The 22,353-nt window shown below is 45.1% G+C and overlaps 1 protein-coding gene across 1 annotated transcript in view; it reads left to right on the plus strand.

Moving 5' to 3' along the window:
- Window positions 1–21,614, plus strand: part of LOC108939742 (inactive carboxypeptidase-like protein X2) — a 46,730-nt gene extending 25,116 nt beyond the window's left edge. The window contains exons 5-14 of the mRNA XM_018761332.2: window positions 478–562; window positions 2,067–2,217; window positions 2,610–2,698; window positions 6,740–6,863; window positions 7,179–7,375; window positions 9,024–9,203; window positions 10,288–10,585; window positions 11,442–11,581; window positions 14,211–14,310; window positions 20,188–21,614. Of these exons, the coding sequence (XP_018616848.2) occupies window positions 478–562; window positions 2,067–2,217; window positions 2,610–2,698; window positions 6,740–6,863; window positions 7,179–7,375; window positions 9,024–9,203; window positions 10,288–10,585; window positions 11,442–11,581; window positions 14,211–14,310; window positions 20,188–20,441 (1,618 nt within the window). The 3' untranslated portion in view covers window positions 20,442–21,614. The remainder of the gene's footprint in view (window positions 1–477; window positions 563–2,066; window positions 2,218–2,609; window positions 2,699–6,739; window positions 6,864–7,178; window positions 7,376–9,023; window positions 9,204–10,287; window positions 10,586–11,441; window positions 11,582–14,210; window positions 14,311–20,187) is intronic.
- Window positions 21,615–22,353: the final 739 nt, after the last annotated feature.

Raw genomic sequence — 22,353 nt, forward strand, 5'->3', positions numbered from 1 at the left:
TTTTTTTTTGCTTCTTTTACACCTTCTCCTCGGAAAAGACGAAGGGGGCGCTTACTATTTCCCACCTCTATCGATGCATCAGTTTACGTGTTACCATCACCGTTTGGAAACTGGTATGCCAAAATAAAAATAAATTAAAAATAAATTTTCACCATTTCTTTAAACGTTTGTATTCGTGAAAAGTTTGCTGTTCAAATATTTACAAGTTGGGCACCAACTCTAAAGCATATTATTATCAGCAACAAACCATCACATCCTTCCTGTTTTTCTTTCATACACTTAGTGCACTTGTATGCTATTATCCCCTGTCATATCAGTTCATCGTAACAATTGTTCTACTGTTATGAATTCCGTAGTAATAAGGGTCACATCCACAATTTTCCATGCAGGTGAACATCTTCCCTCGTTAGGAATCAATCTGTTAAGGCAGTTTTGTGTGAACACTTAGTTTGACTATTTTTTTTCTTGTGTTTTTAGGAGCGACTGGGTGACATCGTACCGGGTGCTAGTGAGCAATGACAGCCACACTTGGGTCACCATGAAGAACGGCACACAGGACATGGTACAGTTGAAAACTTCGCTTCCCATTTCCCACCAGCATCCCCCCATTGTCTCTTGAGAGAAGGCCCAGATGGATCCCAGCCACTGGATTGAAGCGTTGGGTTCATAACTCAGCTGAGACTGATATTTGGGATGGCTGGTAGGGCAGTGATTTGAGCTGTTGCTTTTGGACCCAAAGGTCACGGGTTTGAACCCTACCTCCATCTCTAGTACCGTCCAGCAAGGTACTACTGCTGAATTGCTACAGTAAAATTACCCAGCTGTATAAATGGGTAAATGACTAAGTAGCTTAACATTGTAAGTCGCTTTGGATAAAAGCGTGAGCCAAGTGAATAAATGTGAATACGGCCACGCCCAAATTTCCTCGTTTCCATTTCTCTCCATCCGATTTACAAAGCATAGTAAATGGACTTTCCAAAACACTGAGCAACGAATAAAGTAAAAATACAAAACATAGTGAATTTACTTTCGCTTGTTTTCCTGTCATTGAAAAGAAAGGTTATTAAAGGTTAACGCTGGATATTAACTAGATGTCATCAAAAATATTTACGTGGCATGACATGCCTCAGCTAGTGGTGGGAAATTGGCAAATATACAATGTTGTCCAAAGTGCCATTTAAAAAAATAAATGCAAACTATTATTAATGAGGGAGCTCACTATGAACTAACAAGCTGCAGGGAATTTACAGAAATTAATGCAATACGGAGTGTGGAGGGAAGAGGAACTCTTCTTGCACGTTGTCGCATACCTATGGGATGTGCTTGTCCGACCGGCTGCAAGAAGACCAAGGTACTTTGGGGGTCACGCCGGACACTGGGATGGTTCCCAGTAGACGAAAGCTCTGCGTTCCAAGTCTATCATGCTAAACATCCATAAGTATAGAAGGCAATGGGAAAAGAGCACGCGTTTGTTTTTCTAAAGTCCGGCCACTCATGATTTTCATTTTCCGCCTGGAAAGGTTTGATTTCATTGCATCCTGACTGGCCTGCCTCAAGGAGAAAACAGTTATTTGCTTTCCACTTTTGCACAGATACGTCATACATCACGTTGCATCCGTGTATTTACGCTTCAAGACAGCATTCGGTGTTTTTTTCCCCCGTGTGGCGTTGACTTTTTTTTGTTTTTTTTTTTTTTAATTGGAGGGTTTTCGTCCTGTTTGGTGGAAACGAACATCGAGCTCCATCAAGAGGTGTAGACCTTTCCAAGCTAAATTATTACAGGGTTTAATTGCAAATATTGATTTTTCCTCAGATGGAATCACCCTGTCCAGGCTCATCTGAGCCTCAAGGCAAGGCTTGTTGACCACACGCTTCTGCTTGCAACCCACGCAGAGTCGAGCTTAATACTCAACTCATATTCACATTGGCTTTTCTTCCAGATTTTCTGGTGCAGCAACGAAAAACAAACACACATGCCATCGTGCTAAGCAGATGTTCACAGAGGCACGGGGAAATGTTGATCGGCGTCACACAGGACACTAATAAGGATTCGTGTACCTCCGTAGATCTTCAGAGGGAACGTCGAGAAGGAGATCCCAGTTCTGAATGAGTTCCCCGTTCCGGCGGTGGCGCGATATATCCGTGTGAACCCACGCTCCTGGTTCAGCGGGGGGAGCGTGTGCATGCGGGTGGAAATTCTGGGATGCCCCATGCCAGGTGAGGGCACATGGGGGGTGGATGAGGTGGAGGGGGTGCTGGGGTGGGTCACGGAAATGGGATTCCAAAAAGACAAGGGCCGAGCTCGAGCTGACGGAAGCAAAAGGGGGGGGGCGGTTTGGGTTTCTGAAACAATGCGGGCTCCTGAGATCACCGTGCAAATTGTGTTTTCACCCTGGCTTGTGAAAACATATGTCGTTTCTCAGTGATTGTACCACAAAGCCTTGGCTCTTAGCCTGACGTCTAAGCGTCCCCATCTGTGATGATATTTCCACGATCGAAATGTAAATCTACTCATTCTGTGGCAATATCAGCACCGTTGGAACAAATCTGACAAAATGACTGTTCAAACAGCAGCGGAATGTTATTCACTAACCGAGTTTCCTTCGCAGACCCCAATAATTATTACCACAGACGGAATGAGATTACCACCACAGATAATCTGGACTTCAGGCACCACGGTTACAAAGAGATGAGGCAGGTAAGTCAAAGCGATGGTCACAGCCAACACGCAAAGTCAGCAATCACACATCCGGCTGTGCTCCGTGTTTCCTTTTTTTGCGTTTTTTTCATACAAAATCAGTACTTTGCAACGACTCCTTAATCAATAATTAAGCCTTGTATAATTAAATGGAACACCAACCACGATGCACTGTGGATCTCTGTGACCAAGCCCGGGTCAGGGCCACCATATGCCGTTATGATGCAGAGTTCACCGGGTCACATCGATTAGGGTGTGCTCTCATAGCTGTTATGTCGACGCTTGAATGTCACCCTCCGTGTGACATTTAAAAGCAATATAAAAAGCAACCTGATCTTTAGTACAGTTAAGCAGACGATTGTGCTGTTACTCTGTATTTGTCGGTGCTCTTTCTTTCCTTCGACAGCGATCCTGTTCAGTTTGTATGCGTCAGGCTTCAGCGTTCCTTGCTTTTTTAGAAGCCGGGTTACGAGAAACTGGCCGGTCACCCCTCTGCATGAAAAATACTGAATTACTCAATTTACCTGCTGCATTTACTATATTGCAGGTCGACTGACAGCAAAAATTTATTTATGATGAGGCCCGAATCGACAAGTTCCTTGCGTGGTTTAATATCAGTTGAGGATTTTTTAAGATTTATTAAGGCAGTACTGGGATGCTCACTGCTTCAGATATCAATGGGTTTCCTCAACATCAAAATAACAACGCCATCATATTTTTAATGATACAGCATCCAATTAGTTTTCAGGGAAGTGAAAAAGAGGGGTGGGGTGGCGCGGTGGGTTTGGCCAGGGTCCGGGGTTCGAGTCCCGCTTGGGGTGCCTTGCGATGGACTGGCGTTCCGTCCTGGGTGTGTCCCCTCCCCCTCCAGCCTTGCGCCCTGTGTTTCCAGGATAGACTCTGGCTTCCCATGATCCTCCTTGGGACAAGCAGTTGTTGAAGTGAGAAAATCTGTTTAATTGCAGAAAAGATTCATTTTCCTTCACTGCAGAGATAAAACGAACCGAAGGCAGCATCTGATTTAAAGGGTAGCCTCCTCGGATGGAACCTTCCCAGCTACAAAACTAATCATGCTGGGTCATCTCTTCGGTGACCTCTCCGTGTGGTTTGTCCTTAGTAGGGACTGTTACGAAAACAACTCTGTCCGAGAAGCAGCTGATCTGTGCGTCGACGTATTTGACTTTTTTGCAAGACAGCTCCGGAACCGTCAGATTTTTTTTATTTTATACAAGGGTAATGAGGGTCAGCCCGCATATGTGACTTTGGTGGGAAATGGCCAAGCTGCAGAGACCTGGCCTTGACCCAGACATCTTCACCTCCCTCTCGATGTGCATGTGCAAGGGAGAAAAAAAAAATGTTCTCCGAACTTGTATCAGTTCACTGAAGAGCCGCGTCCATTGAAACTGCACACGCTGCAAAACTGAATGGAAATTTCAAATGTTTTTCTGTCCAAAACAAACTGTATGGCTGAGAGTGGAAAGAAGACTCAAATACAGCTTTGGCAAGAAGTCCAAAGAAATTTTTTTTTTTCTCACAGGGTCTTTATGTCTTGGAGAGGTTCAGTTCCTCCCTGATTAGTTAACAGTCTGTTAACTGTCTGCCGGTGTCGTTTCATGACTGGGAGTGTACGCCGTTTGGCCGCACTCGCACCGAAAGAGGCACGAAGGGAAGTTGGCCTTTTATTGCCTTTCAGCTTTGGACTGAAGCTGGTGATTGTGACGATGTTAAACGAAAAAACAGTCAGCCTTTTCACTTCCCGAGACCTGCCAATCGCCCTGGTCCATGTTTGCTAAAGGCCAGCAGATGGTGTAATGTTTAAGGAAAAGGGTGGAAAGTGTGGGTTCAAATCTTTTGGGAAGAATTGCACTTGCAAGGCGTCTCCTCAGTGAAAAACCACCCACAGCTTGCATTGGAACAAGACTTGTGCTAAGGAACCATCTCCATGAGGCGTCGGTTATCAAATACGTCCATTGTCAATAACCGCTTGTCCTGAGCGGGGTCGTGGTGAGCTGGAGCCTTCCCGGCAACATTGGGAGCAAGGCCGAAGGGTCGGGGGGTACCCCCTGGGCGGGACGCCAGTCCACGGCAAGGTACGAAGCAGGACTCGAACCCCAGACCTACCACACAGTGAGCACTGACCAAACCTGCCACGCCGCCACGCCCCCTTATCAAATAAATGATTCTTTTAAAAAAAATTTTAATGAAAAAACATCATTCACCTGATTACATCAGAACTCCTGTCTGACATGCAAATTATATAATTTCTTACAGTGTGTAATTTGAGAAATTGCTGTTGGGAGTTTGTCAGCGCAGTGGTGCAGCAGGTAGCGCTGCCGCCTCTCAGCACCTGGGCTGTTCAGGTGTAGGTTTGAATCCAGCTCACTTTGCGAGGAGTTTGCATGCTCTCCCTGTGTCTGTGTGGGTTTCCTCCAAGTGCTCTGGTTTCCTCTCACAGGCCAAAGACATGCATTTCAGGTGAATTGCTCATCCTAAATTGTATGTAGTGTGTGAATATGCTCGTGTAGCTACCCTGTGCAATGCACTGGTTTCCTGTTTGAGTTGTTCCCCTCCTAGCCTATCACCCAGTGATTCTGGATAGGCTCCAGACCACCATGACCCTGTCCAGGACAAGCGCTTAACGATAATGAGTAAGCTGTTGGGACTCTTTGTTTTCTAGTGAACAAACTACCTGACAGTTATGTTGGTTTGTGTTCAGAGGATGAGTTCTGTCACTTTGTTTTGGTCCTGAAGCGATCATGGATTTTCCCTGGAACGAAAAAGCTGCTGTTCTTCGCGAGAATCAGGGACATTCTCAGTCCATGCTCTTGAGACGCATTGAGAAGACTGAAGACAGAAGGTTCATCTGGCTCTCCACAGGGGCTTCCAGAAGAATGCGTGGTCCTGGAGCCAGTTCACGTTCATTCCTGAATCCTCGGTGTAATTTCTGATCTACATTATGCAACACTTCAACTAGTAGACTTTGGCTGCATTTCCCTTTTAATAAACAGCAGACATTGGCAGAGGAAGGTCATACGCTACCTTGCTGTCTATCTCATTGTTTCAAGAACGGAAACAGATGGTTGAGTAGCAATTTACATGCATAAGATTGCACTTCCAAAAGGAATCAATTAAAATTCCGTCCTCTTGTTAGTGATTAATTATTTCCGTTGCTGCTTGGAGAGATTCTGAAATGGAACATGTATTGCTGTAATTAACCATGTTGTTTGATCTAAGTGTCTGTTATAGTCTCACTGTGGTTCTTCTGCGTTTCACCCTTATTCATGAAGTGTGTTTGGTTAACCTCAGCAGCAGATGAAGCTGCATGTTGCATCTAAACACCGAGCTCCATCTGTTTGATGTTCTTCTTGAATTTAGACCCCTGCTTTTATTTGTTTACTTGTTTGTTTGTTCTTTGCTTGCTAGTTCCATTTTCAATAAACCTTGTCCCATGCAGGGTTGTGGTGGTCTGGAGCCTATCCTAGAAGCATAGCGCAAGAGGCAGGGTACAACCTGGACAGGATGCTAGTCCATCACAGGGAAACCTGCTGTTTTCTGCAACATTTTAGTTGATTTCAATGAATGCTGCACACTGTGTTAAGCAATAAAAAGGGAGATTTCTTCAACGTGTTTGAAAAGTCAAATGTGAATGATGATGTGGTTGAATGATTACACAATAATGCTTTACAATGGTCTAGCTTCAAAATGTCCATTACATTCATCACCATGCTTAAAGAAAACAGTATAATGTTAGATGGAAGAAATATACCATGATAAATCACTGCTGTTTACCCTGTACCTCTCCTAAGAGCGATGATTGTAATTCATGCCAGGTTTTTCAAATTGCTTTCTTAAAGCAGTTCTTTGCCTTGCCCTACTTTCTACAAAGTACTTTGTTGAAGTGCTTCGAAAGTACAGCTGTGGCAGGATATCAGCTAATTTTGCCCATAAAATTAATGGGGATGTGAACAGGCACAAAAGTATTATCGGCATCTTTTGGTGTATGATGTTCTCTTTATTCTCTGTCTTGTCTGTCTTCTACAGCTGATGAAGATAGTCAACGAAATGTGTCCGAACATCACGAGGATTTACAACATTGGCAAGAGCCACAATGGCCTGAAACTTTATGCTTTTGAGATATCAGACAACCCAGGAGAGCATGAATTGGGTAAAATATCATTTAATGGCCATATTTTAGACATGCGATTAACCAAAGGGAGTGAAGTGTTGAGCAAAGTGTTCTGCTGTTGTTCTATTGACACGGAAGACCTTCTTTTAAGGATAACTCTTTGATCAAAGAAAATCAAATATGGTAAAAAGTCTTCCGTTTGCAATGATTTATTGTAACCTTGATAATAACTCGGGTGTTATGGATTCTAGGAAGCTCAGAACGAGTACACAGTCCATGCAGTCCCAACCACACAACTGTGGACAGTGCACACCTTTCGTTCTGGAAGCATCATCCGTTCTTTTGTCGCTACAGGTGAGCCAGAGTTCCGCTACACTGCTGGCTCTCATGGCAATGAGGTGTTGGGTCGGGAGCTGCTGCTGCTGCTCATGCAGTTCATGTGCCAGGAGTACCTTTCGGGCAACCCTCGTGTGCGGCGCCTTGTGGAGGAGACGCGGATCCACCTGCTGCCCTCCATCAATCCCGACGGCTATGAGGTCGCCTTCGAAGCGGTGAGCATCCCAGTGCCGCCCGGACAGCTGGTGCAGTCTTGGCTAAACGCAACCACTTGCAACCTGAAGGTCGCCAGTTGATGACCCGAAAGGGGATTTGCCGTTGTGCCTTCAAAGTAGTTATTTAACAAGAATTGCTCAAAAATCTGAGCAGCATTATTCACTGCTCTAGATAAAAGCACTGGCTGGATGATCATATCTCATTATAATAAATGGTAATAAAATCAGTGGCATTCAGCTCGCAGAACCACACATGTCAGTGTAATGGGGTGTGACACGGGATCATTTAGGCCGAGTGTTCGTAAACGCCAGGTTCGAAGGAGCAACTAGAAAACTGGTTCAGAAAATGCACTTGCAGATATGAGGGTGTGCAAAGGAGCTGTTCAAATAATACAGTAATAAATCTGGGAGAAGTAAAATTGATTCTTTCGTTAATAGCATCAAACATACTGTATATTTTTTTGCTGGGTAACCAGAAAGAAGCGTGAATTTCTGTGCTCCTTCATATTGACTCAGAGTGAGCAAAGCCCGAATCCCACATGGAATTGGAAGTGTTTGATCTCTGTAATAAGGGAGCTTTTCTGTGTTTGCAGTCTAGCACCAGCATCTCATTTCCTTGTTTTACATTGTGTCTGCATTGGAGTGACACTTGGAGATATACTTATACGAACCTCGGGTAAGACAGCGTGAGCCATGACAAGCATTCATTTGATTAAGGGTGATAAAACTCAAACCGCAATGCAGGGAAATAGGAAAAACTTCAGCTGAAAGCATAGAGAGCAGAAGCTTTTTTGTACTTTCCCTGTTTTAAAAAAAAAAAAGAATAACACTTCATATTTACGTTCCTCCTATTATGTACAATTATCATTAAGTGACATTTAGATGACATGTTTTCTCCAAGGCAACATTAAATATTAGGTACAGCTACATTACCTACAATCAGTCACTTGCCTGTAGAGCAACGCAACGCAACGCACAGTCTCACACACACTCACTCGCACACACGCATACCCACTAAGGGCAATTTCGAGTCACCGGCTCACCTGAAACAAGTGTACTCCACAGTGGAATCCACAGAAACCCCCCAGAAGCTGTGAGGCACCGGTGCTACCCACTGTGCCACCATGCCATCGCATGCGATGTTCATTATGTCTAAAATTGTTGCGTTGCATCATATGGTATCCTTGTTGCCTTTTTTTGCTTTGGAGTGTGACATGTTGTGTTATGAGATCCTCAGCTCTACAGGATGCCAATGCGAGTTGCCAACAAGCTTGCCTTCGTTCTGCATTATTTTTCTCCTTCTAGAATTAAAGACTTTGTCCTTTGTTTGCCAGAATAGTGTCACTCCAGCGCAATTTGCTGATTGCTGTTGTTTAGCCAAGTTATTGCAAAAATAAATGAAGAATAAAAAATAAATACTCACAGTCACAATAAGTGCAAAAATAGAACTGGCTAATTTATTTTAATGAAGACTGTACTCATATTGTGCTCATTTTGGGACTGTTTTTCTGTCCAGCGGGCATGGAACAAGATTTGGAGAGCTTCTGGACAGTTTACTCATTTCCTGTTCTGGCTCAAAGGAGTGCTGTGTTACCCAAGATCCTCGGACCCTCCTGTCACCCACGGTTACCAATCTTTCCCTACGCAGGGCTCTGAGCTGGGTGGGTGGTCCCTGGGACGCTGGAGTCAAGATGGCCTGGACATTCACCATAACTTCCCTGACCTCAACTCCATCCTTTGGGAGGCGGAGGCCAAGAAGCTGTCACCAAGGAAAGTCCTGAACCACCACGTGCCAATTCCAGAGTGGTACCAGTCCAAAAATGCCACGGTCAGTCAGAGGGCGATTATTTACGGGATGAGGGAAGCTGACGATACCTCCGCCCATCAGCATCACTGTTTCACGCACATCCGTTTCTATTTAACAACGCTGCTCACTTTTAGATTCAGTTCACTGATCCAGCAAAGTTTATCATGCGGTTTCCCTTAATAATATTACATTTACTTAGCAGACAATTTTCTCGAAAGGGACTTTCAATGAACTCTATGTAGTGTTATCAGCCCACACACCTTATTCACCACGGTGACTTACACTGCTAGATAAACTACTTACACTGGGTCACTCATCCATACATCAGTGGAACACACACACTCTGGGTAAACTTGAACAGCATGTCTTTGGACTGTGGGAGGAAACCAGAGCACCCAGAGGAAACCTACACAGACACAGGGAGAGCTTACAAACTCCACACAGACTTGGCAGGGATCAAACCCAAGTCCTTTCACACCACTCAGGCGCTGTAAGACAGCAGTGCTACTCGCTGTGCCACCATGCCACCACATTACTATACATCTTCATCTTAAGAGATTTTAAAATGCATTTTTCTAAATAGAATACATATCAAGCTGTTCAATTTTAGAAACTGAATTTCATTTCCCACCAGCCTATGGTAAACCTCACATCATGTCTGTTTTTGGGAGCCAATGACTTGAATATTGGAAAAAAAGGTGCAGTGAAACAGTATAAAAAGTTTATTGGTTACTGTGATCTGTAAAGGTGCAAGCAGTTTCCCATCTATTTCCTTACAGGAAGGCTTCCTCACTTTCATAAGGAATCGAATAAACAGATGGGAAATGCGCATGATTCTCTGGTTTCTGTACCTTTCCTTTTGTCTCAATTAGCCAAAGACCTGAAGGGTGCAGGAGAGACAGAAATAGTATGGCAGCAGACAAGGTCCCCGACAGGACTTGGATTCACTTTCCACCCTTGAGAAAAGGACCGCATTGAGCTCCGCCCACACGACACGCAGTTTTATCAGCACCTAAACAGAGCTCGGTTTCAGAGCTGACGGGTTCTCGAGTCATACATCGCCCGTTTCCCTTTCCATCACTTGTTTTTTTCCCTGGTGGCGTAGGTTGCCATGGAGACGCGGGCGCTGATAACCTGGATGGAGAAGATCCCCTTCGTGCTGGGGGGCAACTTGCAGGGAGGTGAGCTGGTGGTGACCTTCCCTTTCGACAAGACCCGCTCCGTGGACAAGACACGCGAGCCCACCCCAACACCAGATGACCACGTGTTCCGCTGGCTGGCGTTCTCCTACGCCTCAACCCACCGGCTCATGACGGACGCCAGCCGCCGCGTCTGCCACACGGTGGACTTCGCCAAGGAGGACGGCACGGCCAACGGGGCTTCCTGGCATACAGCTGCAGGGAGTACGTTCCGCCAGCCCGTTACTGTTATTACTGTTTTGGTCGTGGCCGGCAACAGGGTACGCAGGTTTTCGTTCCAACCTGGGCTTCACTAGATCCAATCAGACATTTTCACCACTTTCTGGCAAAATGATTTTAACCGCATCTTTTTCTAAGCATAATGACACTGCTGTAGCTTTCATCCAGGACTCCGAGACCTTTAAACTTATTTTTGCATTTGCAGTACGATGATAATGTGCTTAAATAGGTGCAATTCCTTCAGAGACGAAGGCTGGGATGAACATTAACGAATCATACCGATGCCCAGAATGTGGGATGCTGATCTCGGGCCTGGCGTGCGTTTTCATTCTGCGCGACGAGAAATTAGATACGGAGCCGGACATTTTTTTGTTCCGGAGCTTTCCGGATCGAGTGCCCCACCGAGGTGTTCGAAAGCACGCTCCGTGTTTGGTCTTCAAACATTTTGCTCTCTCGTAATATTGACCCCGTGCCTTTTCTCACATTCCTGTTTCGAATTTAACCACTCCTTGATTTTTCCCTAAGCGTCTAATTTAAAGTCATGATCTCCGCAACAAAGTTTTCACTGCTTTGGAAAGAGTGTGCACCCTGGGGTTTTACTTAAAACCAGCACACGCTCTTTTAATAGCAAGCGCTTCATAAGAATGCAAGCGGTAAGGCAGAACGGGGAAAGGCGATACGGTATCAGAGACAATGGCGAAGACTGATTGCCTCTTATTTTCCAGGACCTGCTATCTGTTTAAAGCAAACACTGGAGGAAATGGAGAGGGAGATGTGGAATCTCTGCTTGACGCGGTAATTAGACTGTTGGCCAGCAGATGAATTGCCGTGTTCTCGACAGGTATGAACGATTTCAGCTACCTGCACACCAACTGCTTCGAGCTGTCCGTGTTTGTGGGCTGTGACAAATTCCCCCACGAGAGCGAGCTGCCGCACGAGTGGGAGAACAACCGCGAGTCGCTGCTCGTCTTCATGGAACAGGTGGGCGGAGGATCACGGGACCCTCGCATACGCAACACGCAACACGCATGTACGTAGCGTGCAGGCCTACACGCAAGACTAGAGTCTCACCCCCCCTTACGCACCCTAACCCACACTAACTCATATACACGTATACTGTATGTAGAATAATACAGACAAATAATACACGCTCCTCCACACACAGTCATAAAATCAGGCGATCTGATGATTTCGGTGTTTCAAAGGAGGCACAAAATCCTTCAGATGACGTGAGAATGACTTACGATGCTCGTATGATGCTCGTCAGCCTTTTTACCTGCAGAAGGCCAGAAGGAAATATATTGGAAAAGATCGCCATGCGCCCGTGGTTTCAGTTCTACGAAGCAGAATCTTAATAGTTCCGTTGAGTGTTGGCTGAGAGTCGGACAGTTTTTTTGGGGCATTTTTGACTCAACCCTCGATTTTACACTTGCAGATTATTAATTGTTCATGACAATTCTGTGTCACCCAGGTTCAGAAAAGCTCATAATGTCAAAACCGCAATTCAGCTGTTATTTTTCCGAGAGTAATAATAATAGTAATAGTAGTAAATGATTAATTCTCTGCATATGGCTTTTCCCAGTAAAAAAACAAACTGATTAAAAGCAATTCCGTCATAATGGCAACGTATTAAAGGATCATTTATCTGTACTTTCAGTTCGTCTGTGTTTAGGCGGTTGGGCTGAAAGACGCGATAAGCAGATATTCTAGTATGAAGGAACACTAAGCAAAAACATTATTTCTTGGATATGTAACTTAGTCTCTCCCACCGGGCCGTTTGGGTCGAATGAGAGCCAATTAACAAAATGCGGCACGCTTCCGATGTTAATCGCCGAACCCTCGGTGTATAAACAGGCCTTGTCTTCACATCTGCGCAATTACCCATGATGCACCAGTGCTCAGGTGCAGTTGCAGATAGAAGAGGGAGATGAGAAGGGATACAGTGTTGTTGCTCTGCATTTATCGTTTGAGGAATGGGCGCCGCTAATGCTTTTTGAAGAAAGCGGCCTTCCATTGAGATTGCTAATGTGTGAGACACGAACACTCTGGCAATGAACTGTTCAAATGCTAAGTGCTGTAAGTGAGAAAGGCGCAGCATTCGTTTGAAACTCGTATTTTTTTAGGAACAGGGGGCGGAGGAAAAGATGCAGAAATTATGGTTTGATGCAGCACGTTTGAAGTGACAGCAGCTATTATTTCCTTTGAAGGTCCCGATCGTATGACAGCGAAACGACATCATCGCTGCAGGAGCCAATTTTCTTGTTTTAGGAAGTACCAGGCAGAGGGGAGATGCGTTCTCGAGACAGTGGCCGTTATAATCTTCCTCAGTCAGAAGAAACCCGTTCAGCTTAAAAGAAGGCGAGAGAAAAATCAAATGTTGCTAAGCTCTGTAATATTCGCTAGCTGATAGCTCTGATGGTGCTGTCTAATTCGGCAAAATGACGGCATTGATCCGAAGGCACGGTTCAAGGAGTTGGGAAGAGAAGTGTAGCCGGAGATCATTATGAAAACTTGATTCCTCAGCTTGGTTTTTGAGGCTTTTATTCCTTTCCGTAGAGATCAAACTGCTGCTATTCTGATGGATCGGGAAAGGCAGTTGGAAAATAGCAAGATAGCAAGATGTCTGAAATCAAAAAACTCGATGTCAGTTAGTCGGCTGACGATCGATGTCAAAAAAACTCAGTGTACGGAAAGTGCTATAGTTTATAAATGCCTATTTTTTTAAGTTAAAAAGTTATGAATTGTACGTCCCGTCCTGGGTGTATCCCCTCCCTTTTCGGCCTTGCGCTCTGTGTTGCCCGGTAAGGCTCCGACTCACCGCGACCTCCTTCGGGACAAGCAGTTGTTGATGATGGATGGATGGATGGATGGTTATTAATTGTAGGTACATCATAAACAATATCATTTTTTTCTGTGAAATTTGGAGCATAATGCTGATCTAGCACATTGAAGATATGGTTTTCACCAGTACCAATGACACCTATGTCCAGTTATGACCCACCAGCAAGCGTTGGGTTCATGATGCGATCAGGTGAGGGGTGGTAGTGGCTGCATTTCCAAATGCGTTCATTCACAAAATCCAAACACAACTTTCTCCAGTCAAATTAATTTAAAAAATACCTTTCCAACATTAAAAGAACAAAAAAAAAAACCAATACAAACATAAACCTGTCTAATTCGAACAACACAAAAACGTCAAATTTGCAAAAACCTCTCTCAGACACCCCACAGCTGGTTTCCAGAATAAGGTGTTTATAGGGACTCATTAAATGGTCAACTGGGATGGTCATTTGCTGATATAACAAAGATATTATAAAGGCTTGTACGGTACAGAGAACTGTACGCGCATATTTTTCTACTTCTGATGGGATGAAATTTCCCCACACAAATCCATCATCCAACACTATTTGAAATATGCATGTTAGATGTGACTCACATCACATTTGCAACTGTCCTAATGTCGTGCAACATGGATCAGCCTGCAAAGTATACAGCAGAGAAGAGGTTCTCCATGCAGGAACCGAAACCGGTGCGCTTGGGTCGATACTGTGTATGGCAGAAGTACATGTTGCATGTTCTTTCTCTGCTCACTGTTACCTCCTCCATCCAGGTGCATCGTGGGATTAAAGGCGTTGTGCGGGACAGCCAGGGTCGGGGCATTGCCAACGCCGTCATCTCTGTGGAGGGGATCAACCATGACATCCGTACAGGTCTGGTGAAGCACCTATTGACGCCTCCAAATATAGAATAGCTTCTTTGACATGAATCTTGTTAAAACTGAAACAAAAAATTATTTTGACCACTTGCAAAAATGTATAAATGTTTGGTCATGGGGGGGGCGTGGTGGCGCAGCGGGCTCGGCTGGGTCTTGATCGCTGGTGGGTCTGGAGTTCGAGTCCCGCTTGGGGTGCCTTGCGACAGATCGGCGTCCCATCCTGGGTGTGTCCCCTCCCTCTCCGGCCCGACGCCCTGTGTTGCCCGGTTAGGCTCCGGCTCGCCATGACCCCACCTGGGACAAGCGGCATCAGCAAGTGCGTGTGTGTTTGGTCACAATACGATCGTGTATCCAGGCAAGGTAGAGGAGCGAGTGCAGATGCCAAATAAGAACGCTTTTTAATGAGCAGTGAAGCAAACCCGGTTCATCTGTGATGCCAGCCTTTGGAATTCTGGGTAGAACACCTTGCATTGTACACGAGTCTGTACAGGGTGCCCACGCTTCGCTGCTGCGTGGGCATTGAAGAAACTGCTTTCTTTGGGCTCCGAAGCAAATTCAGTGCCTTGATTTTTACATGGGGCTGCCATTCCCGCTCGCAGAAAAAAGCGATCATGTGGCCAACTCACGTGTGATAAGGGAGCGCTATTTATAACCCCGCTTGACAAGTTTCTTGGAAACTGCAGCCAAGGAAAAAGTGAAAGCCAGCAGTCGTGGAGCAAGCGATAATGACAAAACCATCGTACATGAAGGGATTGTTATATGTCTTGTGATTTCTTCTTGACTCAACTTCATTTTGCGCCGAGAGCAGTACGTATCGCTGACATGGTAAATCCAGTTTCTGTGGGCAAGGTGTAACCGCAGACCTTGTCAGCGACAATGCTGAGAACGTATAGAGTGTTCAAGACCTACCAGGAAAATAGAAGATGAATCTAGTCTGCAGAAATGTGACTCTAAGCCAAACCTCAGGCTTCCACTGATTACTGTCATACTGAGCTCAGCTATTCCAAAGATGGATATGAAAGTTCTTCTCAGCAATCATAGTAAATACCCATGGCAAAAATGTAAGCACTAAAGACACAGTTGGCTCAAGATTTGTGCATAATGAATAAAATCTCATCTTCAAGCTGCTCTTGTGTCAATACCTTGAACAGTCAGTGAAACAGTACATTTAGCTCTGAACTTTTTGTCAAACGTGGTGTTGGAAATGATGACCAGGTTCACATCCGTCATCAAACCATTCGCCGAACAGGGTGTGCATCTCTCGCACATGGTGCCCGTTTCCCTTTTTTAACGGAGCTTGTCTTTGAAAATAAGGTATGGATCTGAAACGGTTTTCTGTCTTATACTGATTGATCTCGTACGCCCTCACGAATTGCGTGTGCTCTTAAAGCAGGGAATTACAGTGGATTTCTGTGTACCCTTTACATTTTCATTTTTACGTTCTTTTATCTCTTTTACCCAAAAGCGATTTATAATGTTGGGTCTGTACTCCAGCTGCTTACAATAATTTACCCACTTATGCAACTGGCTAATTTTTACAGTGTCAGTTCAAAATTCCATGGTCAAGGGTTTTACGTTGGAAGTCGGGATCCAATCTCAAATTTTTCAGTTGCAGTTTCATACCTCTAACTACTTATGCCACCTGGTGCGCCATGGTGCTATGAGGAATACCTCCAACAGAATGTATATGTATACACACATACACACACTATGTCTGCAACCACTTAGCCCGAGCGGGCTCGCGACAAGCCGGAGCCTCCCCTGACGGCGCAGGGCACGGGAGGGGGAGGGGACGCACCCCAGACGGGACGCCAGTCCGCTACAGGGCACCTGACGTGGTACTCGAACCCCAGACCCACCACAAAGCGGGCCCCAGCCAAGCCTGCTGTGCCACCGCACCTCCCCAATGTATACGTAGTTTTTCTAATTTTATTATACAAGTAGGTTTTTGTGCTATACTCTCAGCTAGCTAGCCCCCCATGTAACTTTTTTACCAATAAATAATTTTAATATTGCTGTTACAGAAGCTGAAATGATCCAATCAGAAAAGTCTTACCTATGGCACACCCTTACATGTTATTAGACAGGCAGGTACACTGAGTTTCTTCAAGGATTTAAGTAAATGAAAAGAAGAGACTCGGAAAGACTGCTCGCAAAGTGAATCTTCTGAAATCGGGGCCAATTAGGTGACACTCGGCACACCATTGAAGGGGTACCCTAAGGCAGATGTTAGCATGCAGCATGTCCCGTAATGATGTGCATGAATATAGAGCATCTGTCTGGTTACCTTCCCTGGCCTGTGTGGCTTCATGAGTGAGATGAAGCTAATAATAAATTGTGAGTCATAAAGTTTGCTGGTTAGAAAGGATTTTTTACTTTATTGCAGAACCTCAGGGCCAAGGGATCTTGATCAGTCTCCCCTTAGTCATCCTCCGTTACCGGAGCTGAAACTAGTTCTGAAAGAACACCAAGTGTTCTTGAATTAAAAAAAAAGTGTTTTCACAGAATGGGGTGCGGTGGTGCGGCGGGCTTGGCTGGGTCATGCTTTCTGGTGGGTCTGGGGTTCGAGTCCTGCTAGGGGTGCCTTGTGATGGACTGGCATCCCGTCCTGGGTGTGTCCCCTTATGCCCTGTGTTGCCAGGTTAGGCTCCGGCTCACTGCAACCCCACTCGGGACGAGTGGCTTTGGTGTGTGTGTGTTTTCACACAGGTCTCACAAAAAAATCAGTGTTCCACGAGGAACACTGAAAAGGTGCAGATCTGGATTTTGAAGGAGCCGTCATTAAGCGATCGATAACAGACCGATTCAAAGTCTAGCGATAGTTCTGAATAGGAGCCTCAGGCATTAAAATCGGTAAAATGATATGCTTTACAGCTCAGGGTAAGAGTGCTTATTAGGAAAATAAATAGGCAAAGTGTATTATCTATGAAAAGGGGGTGCGGTGGCGCAGTGGGTTGGACCGGGTCCTGCTCTCCGGTGGGTCTGGGGTTCGAGTCCCACTTGGGGTGCCTTGCGATGGACTGGTGTCCCGTCCTGGGTGTGTCCCCTCCGGCCTTACGCCCTGTGTTACCGGGTAGGCTGCGGTTCTCTGCGACCCCGTATGGGACGAGCGGTTCCGAAAGAGAGTGTGTGTGTGTGTATTATCTATGGTTTGTGATGTGAGTCTGGTTTAGTGCTGAAAAAAGCAACAGTTCTGTGCTTCAAAATTCATTTCAAAAAGCTGCCATAGCTTGACATGGGCTTTGTTTGTGGGGCACCTGGTAGTGTGGTGGTTAGAGCTGCTGTGTTTACCCCTAAAAGACTTCAAGTTCAAATCCCACCTCCAGCTGTAGTACCCTTGAGCAAGGTACTTATCCTAAATTGCTCCAGTAAAATACCCAGCTGTATAAAGGGATAGATAATGGTAGGTTGCTTAACATAATAAGTTTTTTTTTTTTTGGAGAAAAGCATCAGGTAAATAAGTAAATGTTGAGATCATTGACTTTGGTATGGAAAAGTACATTTTGGATCGTGATCACAACGACTTGCAGATCTCCAGACCTTTCTCACCTCACCTTGTCCATAAGTGTTAAGTAGTCCATCCCCTGCCCTGGGAGCGTTGACCTCCACCTCATCTTGTCTAGGAAGAGATAAGGTCTAGATGATCAGGTCCGCAAAATGCGGGGCTCCTCCTCGCCTTGTCCAGCAAGTGTTAAACTCTGCATCGCTTTGTCGAAAAAGCGTTCGTGTCTCCCGCCCCACGTTGCTGGGAGATAAAACGTTCCATCTCTCCTGCTGGATCACAAGGACAGCTCTTGCTACGGGCTGGGCTTTGACTTCAGCCGACACAAAGGTACGCCTGCAGGATGCGCAGCAGGTAAATTCGGCGTGACAACATTCACTGCTATTTTTAAAGTCCAGGAAAAACAAAAACAATGAAGACAATTGTGCCCCCCCACCCCCCCACCCCAGCGGCGTCTGTTTGCGTTAACGTCCATTAGCCGTCACTTTGAGTGATGTTCTGTTCGTTTTGTTCCTGCCGCGGATTCTGCAGTGTGACCTTCAGTTTTGTGCACTTAATTTTTCTAAAAGGAAAATGACTGTTGTTTTGCGGTATTGTCTGTGAGTAACAAGCGGAAGATATTTCATGGCAGCTGCTGAATTTAGAGCAACCGGGCAGCGCCAGTGATGTCACCCGCGGTGCTGACCGATTGAGCATGAACTGTAGCTTGGTAGGGGGCACGATACCGAAAGTGGGGGGAGAAGATGACATTTCAACAGACTAATATCCCAGTTTTCTGCATACCTGTCCCCAAAACAAATATGATGCAAATTTTAGAATAAAGGCTCTACTTCTGCTGTTTTTTTTTTTTTTTTTTTTTAAAAAAAAACAAAAAAAAATCTGTGCTGGTTAGATTTGCTTTGCTCTCAGAGAAAAGATGATAAACAGCTGTCTGTTCATATCTGTATTCGCCAGTCATGCAGTTGCTCTCGTGCGCAATATTTACGCGATGCAAAAAAATACAGCTCAACCCATATGTTTCCTTCGCTGAAGATGGACAAGCTGTTTATGCGGGTTTAATACTAACAAAAGCCTTCTCAGTAATACAGAGTGACAAAGCTATTTTTCTACAGATGGGAGAACAATGACTCAGAGTCAGTTTACTCTCAGACAACAGACCCCATTCTCTCTCTCTAAAAATATTTCTCTACGTGTTTCGGATAGCGGTTGTCGGTGCAGGAGCCTTCCGGCTAGCGTGAACATTTGAAAGCACTTATTAGGTGCATTTTTTGAACACGTTATGAGAAAATACTCTAAATGTTGGCGTGAACCTGGAGGCTGGCCCTCTGGTGTGAAGGGACCTATGAAAATGGTACTATCTGGAGGGTGTAATTTAAACGCACTTGATCTGGGTTTTGATTCACACCGTCTGGGTAATTTTTAGAATGATTTTTACAGCATCGTTCGTTTCCCACACTGGGATTCCCTACAAAAGCATATAATGCAAGACCCTTTTTCAGACATTGTCAGAATACCAATTGGAGGGAAACACACACATTTTCAGAACCGCTTGTCCCTTACGGGGTCACGGGGAACCGGAGCCTACCCGGCAACACAGGGCGTAAGGCCAGAGGGGGAAGGGGACACACCCAGGACGGGACGCCAGTCCGCCGCAAGGCACCCCAAGCGGGACTCGAACCCCAGACCCACCAGACAACAGGACTGCGGTCCAACCCACTGCGCCACCGCACCCAGAGGGAAACATTAAAGTGAAAAATCGTAAATGTTTGTGATAAGGGGGATGTGGTGGCGCAGTGGGTTGGTGTAGGTCCTGCTTTCTGGTGGGTTTGGGGTTCGAGTCCTGCTTGAGGTGCTTTGTGACAGACTGGCATCCCATCCTGGGTGCGTCCACTCCCCCTCCAGCCTTTTGCCCTATGTTGCCGGGTTAGACTTCGGCTCCCCGCGACCCTGTAAAGGACAGTGTGCATGAGAGAGAGATAATTATTTTAAATAATAAGGGGTGCGACGGTGCAGCGGATTTGACCTGTGCCTGTTCTCTGGTGGGTCTGGGGTTCAAGTCCTGCTTGGGGTGTCTTGTGATGGACTGGCATCCTGTTCTGGGTGTATCCCTTCCCCCTCCAGTCTTGTGCCCTGTGTTGCCAGGTAAGACTCCAGCTCGCTGCGACCCTGCTCGGGACAAGCGGTTTCAGTGTGTGTGTGTGTGTGATTTCAAATAACTGAAAATAAATAATATATTGCTTTTAATAACAAAGAGTAAAATCTAATCACTTTGCAGGTGCTCAAAACTGATGTAAAATGAAAATTGGTAAATTCACTGCTGTGTTTTCAGTGTCTGAGTCCTGAAGGCTCCTCGTTCTCTTTTCTGATTAGTGTCCGATGGAGACTATTGGCGTCTTCTGAACCCCGGCGAGTACAAGGTGACGGCCAAGGCAGAGGGCTACGTCCCCTCCAGCAAGGTGTGCGAGGTGGGCTATGAAATGGGCGCCACTCGCTGCGACTTTGTCATCGCCCGATCCAACCTGTCCCGCATCAGGGAGATCATGGAGAAGTACCGTAAACAGCCCGTGAACCTGTCCGGGAGGCCATCGCTGCGACATCCCAGAAGGAACCACCGTGGGACATAGGCACGCAGAAAGACAGGGCAAAGGCAGGTGGAAGAGACGGACTGGCAGTCAGGTGTGCTTTTGCCACACAAAGGTGCGTCTTTGCACCCGGGGACACCTGAACCACTCGTAGGCACCGTACACACTGGCGACACCCATCAAATGACAAGGACGGTCGTCCCATTCAACTCACGGCCGGCGTTTCTTTAAATAAAACTTCTTTTCGTTTTAAATGGACTTCTGCAGGTTTTGAAGCAAAAGATGCTTTTAATGGAAACTACCAAAACTGTGAAAAGCATTGAAAAGCAAGGAAATTTGAAAAGGAGTAACACTTTAAAATAGATGGCATTTCTACCATATTCTAAAATTCCAAAATATTATATATACTAATGCATACTTGTGTTATAGCAGCAGGTACATAATCGCCCGTATTTTGCATCTTTCTCGACTAAACTATTGTGTCATCTTTTTGGAATCAAATTTGGTTCTCATTCATGTCGCTTCTTTTGACATTTTCCTTATTGAAACCGTAACTGGACTCACTGATCTTACCCCAGTTTGGTATTTGATTCAAAGTGCACCTTATTGTAGTTTACATGCAAGAGTGTAAATTTAAAATGCTTCGTTCTATTATTTAATTATGCAGCGTTACCGCATCAGAAAAGCACCACAAGAGCCCACACTGAGAAATATTTTGACAGACCAAAGCACTTTCGGCACACAGGCTAATCCCAGTCTTGGGCTACATTACATCTTTATAGTGACTCCTTTTTAATCTAGAATTAATCTTAATTTGAGCATGTTTTCTTACTTAAATAACATGCAGTATTTGTAACTCGTGAAGTCCCAACAAAGGAACATTCCAGATGAAATATTTTGTTTTAGCTTTAATTTTGCGATAAAACCACTGAGATATTTGGAAGAGATTTTGTTCCCAGCTGCATTCCGATAAAGGACGAAGGTTTATGAATTGCCAACGTGCAGCATTGATTTGTCTTTTCAATTATAATGCTACAAGTACCAAAAAAAAAAAAATCTCATCTTTTTTTTCTTAAGTAACTAAATGCTTGGGAATGTGCCTTAGTCAAGATGATGGTGTAAAACTTAACGTAACAGTTTAGATATTTCACCATTTCTCTTGTCAACTTCACATTCTCTTCGCGTTTTAGTCTCTTATCTCTAAATATTATGTCCACTGCCTAGATCACAGTGTTATTTATACATTACTTTCTGTATTCATCATGTGAAAACTTAATATATGTAACTTATGTAATTTGATTTCAAATCCTAATAAAGTTCTGCATAAACTTAAAGGAGTATTTAGCATCTGTTTTTTTAAGTCTTGAGCCCTGGGCACTTTGGGGACAGAGATAATACCAGGAGGAGCATTTAGGTCTTAGAGAGCAGCAGCACGTGAAAGTGTCTCCACGTCTGTGAAGCAACCGCAACGCTGTTCTGTGGGGAGATCCTGCCGTGGTATCCCTAATGAAAATATGTAGTAAAGCGCACATGCGATCTTAATTACACATTAATAAAAGCAGCACACTATTAGTAGAATCATTTCAATAAGTATTTTATTACTTGTCACTTTTATTGTTCTCGTAGGTACTAATGCACCTTCCATCGTGTTTTTGCACTCCGGCCCTTGGCGTACTCTTTGTTTCGGGAATTTCTCCTGCTTTTTGTTAATTCTCCAGTTCGCATGAGTTTTTGCGTGTGTATGTGTGTGTGTGCTGTGCTGCGCCGCCTTACACACAAGGTCCTAATTGCTCAGACTCCACTGCTGCCGTCACGGCTGCCTGCTTGCCGAAAGAAAAAAATGGGAAAAAAAAAGGGAAAAAGCACATCGAGGAGGAGAGCCACCCACTCGTTCCGGCTCTCGCAGATCTGCAATTACAGGAAGCCCGCCATCCTGCTGCTCAGAAACCTACCC

The sequence above is a fragment of the Scleropages formosus genome, chromosome 24, assembly GCF_900964775.1.
Source record: "Scleropages formosus chromosome 24, fSclFor1.1, whole genome shotgun sequence".
In the NCBI taxonomy this organism is placed as follows: Eukaryota; Metazoa; Chordata; class Actinopteri; order Osteoglossiformes; family Osteoglossidae; genus Scleropages; species Scleropages formosus.